This window comes from Bos grunniens, chromosome 7 (genome assembly GCF_055505025.1).
Source record: "Bos grunniens cultivar Pamir isolate PY7600 chromosome 7, Bosgru_T2T1.0, whole genome shotgun sequence".
In the NCBI taxonomy this organism is placed as follows: Eukaryota; Metazoa; Chordata; class Mammalia; order Artiodactyla; family Bovidae; genus Bos; species Bos grunniens.
The window spans coordinates 40,184,683-40,188,486 of record NC_141171.1 but is presented as its reverse complement, the minus strand read 5'-3'; the positions used below and the strand labels follow the sequence as shown (position 1 = coordinate 40,188,486).

General features: G+C 43.6%; 1 protein-coding gene across 1 annotated transcript; it reads left to right on the top strand.

Moving 5' to 3' along the window:
- Window positions 1-228: 228 nt before the first annotated feature.
- On the top strand, window positions 229-1,345 carry LOC147369136 (olfactory receptor 2M3-like). The gene has a single exon (XM_086411115.1). The coding sequence runs from the start codon at window positions 354-356 to the stop codon at window positions 1,284-1,286; it is 933 nt and encodes a 310-aa protein (XP_086267241.1). The 5' UTR covers window positions 229-353; the 3' UTR covers window positions 1,287-1,345.
- The last annotated feature ends 2,459 nt before the right edge of the window (window positions 1,346-3,804 follow it).

The following is a 3,804-nucleotide window of genomic DNA, read 5'->3' as shown; positions in this document are numbered from 1 at the left end:
ATTGAAAACTCCAATACTCTCATAGTCTTACATCTGTATCCACTTTTCCTAAACCTATAGCTATTTATCCTAAAACCCCTTCTCTCTCTCCCTTTGCATTATTTAGGCCCCTTTCTCTGGGGGCGTACTGACTAGTTTTCTAGACAAATAAGAATCAAATCTTGTTTGGTAACCATCGAGGACAAATGAGAGGAAAAGGATTTCATTGCAGAGGGAAAGGACAGGGATAAGACAGAGAGCTGGCTACTGACCTCTAGAAGATACAGGAGACAGTTTACATATATGATGGAGATGCCAGGTAAGTTGTTTCGTTTTGATGTTTACTCATTTATTTTTCCCTCAGGGTTAAGGCCATGGACATCTGGAACCACACCTCGCTATCAGACTTTATCCTTTTGGGTCTGTTCAGCTACTCACTATATAACTTCTTCCTATTTTCCCTTGTCCTTCTGGCCTCTGCTACAGCCCTGGCTGGCAACATCCTCTTCCTCCTGCTCACCCAGGCTGACAGGCGCCTGCACACTCCCATGTACTTTTTTCTCAGCCAGCTCTCCATCATGGACCTGACCATAATGGGTGCAGTGTTGCCCAAGATGGCAGCGAACTTCCTCTCGGGAAGTAAGTTCATCTCTCAGGGTGGCTGTGCCACTCAGGTCTTCTTAGTGGTCATGGTAGGAAGTGCTGAGTGCTTCCTCCTGGCAGTCATGGCCTATGACAGGTATGTGGCCGTGTGTCACCCTCTGTGGTACCCTGTGCTCATGAACTGGAAGGCCTGCTGTCTGATGTCCTTGGCATCCTGGATGGGTGGAGTGGCTGACAGTGTGATTGATGTAGGGATGGTCTTCAGCTTCCCCTACTGTGGCTCTCTCCAGGTGGACCACTTCTTCTGTGAGGTCCCTGCCGTGCTGCGTCTCTCTTGTGCAGACACATCCCTCTTTGAGGACCTCATCTATGCTTGCTGCGTGATCATGCTGCTGCTGCCCCTGGGGGTCGTTGTGGCTTCCTATGCCCGGATCCTCATGGCTGTTATTAGCATGACGTCCACTGAGGGGAAACAGAAGGCTCTGTCCACGTGCTCCTCCCACCTCGCTGTGGTGGGTCTTTACTATGGGGGAGCCATATTTAGCTACATGCAGAGAGCCTCCACTAGGACTCCAGTGGGGGACCGAGCCACCTCCATCTTCTATACCATCCTCACCCCAATGCTCAACCCACTCATTTACAGCCTGAGAAACAAGGAGATAATGAGGGCCTTCAAGAAGATGTGGAAGATGCAGGGGAAATAGAGAGTGTAGACATGCCCACCCTTCTGGGGCTTCCTCTCTTGTTCTTCTCTTTCCTCTATAAGCTCAGATTCTTTTGTGGCTCATTTTCCTCCTTTGAACAAATTGAACCCTCTGCCTGGCCGGGATGAAGCTATGAGCTGAGCAATCTGAAAGCATTGAATAGAAGATGTCAAGGAAACAGATATACGTAATTAGTTTCACAATGAATCTTCCCTCATGAGCACCTCTATTTTCATCTTATGAAGACCCATAGATATATATTACTTACCATTTCCACAGAATTGCTAAGGACAGTCTTTCTTCTGAACTCATGTTAAAAGTACGGAAGGAGAACCAATTCAGAATTCATCGCTCACTGAAATGTGATGTAAAGGTCAGAGATGGAGTCTTACTTGTAGGAACTGTGTGATCTTGGACAAGGATATTCCATTCTCTGGGCTTCACATTATCATCTGCACCAATAAAGTAAGTCTGACATGTTTCTTTTGTTATTAAACAATGGAAAGAGACTCGTGCTTTCTTGAAATTCGACATTAAATACAAGAATCAGTGTGTAAAGACTAGAACTTCTTCATAGTCTTCCTCTAAGAATAACACCATGAATGGTAAAGAGATTACAAGTGTATCATTCCTTTTCAAGAGCGGGGGAGGTCAGGTTGATTCTTTCTCATCAACACCAAGGTTATGATCTCAGAGAGATGGCAATTAGCAATTCTGAAGAAGGACCTTAGTTCCCTGCCCAGGAATTGAACCTAAGTAGTCTAGATGAAAACCAGAAATCCTAGATGCTAGTCCACCAGGGTAGCGAGGCTAGAAGCAAAGTTGCTCTGGATCTTGCCCCATTTGAAAGCAAGAATATTTCATGGAGGTAAAACTGTAAAAACAAGTACAAAGTATATTATTACTAGCACAACACAACAGTTGGGAGAGTACAGAGAGAAGCAGTTTATTTATTTAAGACAGAGGCAAGGCAGAAATACACACCTGGAGAGAAAGGGAATGGGCATCTTCCCTAATGAGGAGGAGCACAGTAAAGAGGTGGCTAGTCATTTATCTAGAAACAGACCTTCTGGGTCTTTGTTCTCCTCTGGCCAAATATCTCACTTCTTTTTTCCACATCTGAACTTCCTTAGGACCCTCCCTGATATTCAGGTGCATCTTTTTGCTAAGCTGGATTCCAGTGCAAAGGCTAAAAGGAGTAGGACAACACATATTATGGGATGATGCCTCCCTCCTTGGGAGTCTTTTTGCACATGTGTAGCTGAGAAGACTTCCTTGACCTCAGGAATGAGAGATGTGGTCCTCTTATCTCTTTACTCCAGCACAGTTCAGATCCCGACATTAACGTTGTGCTTGGAGTGTCTAAGAAAAATAAAATTTCAGTTTGACAAACTCCCACAGCTCAACCCCTGGGCCCATCTATCTGCTAACTCAGTTGGGAGAGAAATGAGGTGTGAGGATAAAACCCTGGCAGAAACTGGCTTCTATCCGGTTTTTAGTTCAAGAGCTCTGGAGGGATTTGGGAAATAATCTCTTGAGTCATGTCTTCTACAAATAGCTCCCTGGACACACTGGACCAAAAATCTCTTTTCAATCATACTGCTTCCAAGAGACTTGCACTCATATCCTTAGAGTCTGTGGGGTTTTGGCAACCTATGGGGGTGGGTGGAGTGCACACACAGTGGTGAAGGAAAGAGCATAGCCCGGCCCTGGGAGAGTTTAGGGTCTGGCTACTGATACAAAATGTTCTAGGCAGAAGGGATGACTGAGCAATGGCTGAGGCCAGTGTTCTAGAGCAAAGCGAGCCAGGGATAGGCTGAGGGAGAGCTGGCTAGAAAACAGGGCCCACATCTCATAAGGTTTGGTAGGCTATGTGAAGAAATAGGGTTTTGAGTAACGAGGAGTTATGATCTGCACCCTCTGTTAGAAAAAAGAAAACCAACCTGGCTCTCTGTATGATCCACCCAAAAATCCTATAGTAATTCAAATGAGAAATGATGACACTTGGATCATGATGGAAAAAAATGCAGACTGTAGCAGAAGTGAGCAGGTTCTGGGTACTTTTTTTCATTTTTTTTTAAGAAAATTGAAGTATAGTTAAGTTACAATGTTGTGTTACTTTCATGTATACAGCAAAGTGACTCAGAGAAGTATATCTATCTATCTATATCTATATCTATATCTATCTATCTATCTATCTATATACATATACATTCTTTTTCAGACACTTTTCCATTATAGGTTGTTACAGCATATTGAGTATAGTTAGTCTGGGTACATTTTGAAGGTCAAACCAAGAGAACTTTATAGCTTACAGTAGAACTGTAAGAATGGCCTGATGTGATTTCTGTCTTTGTGGAAGATAACTGATGATCAGAACAATAGGAGTGGTATGAATTTTGGTGCTTTCCTTTCCCCGTTCTATTTCCTTCTTTTTTTTCAAGTAGAAGTCAGAACCCCATTATCTCTTTATCTTTGATTGTTTGCAATTTGAATATGATATACTTAAAATTCAGAG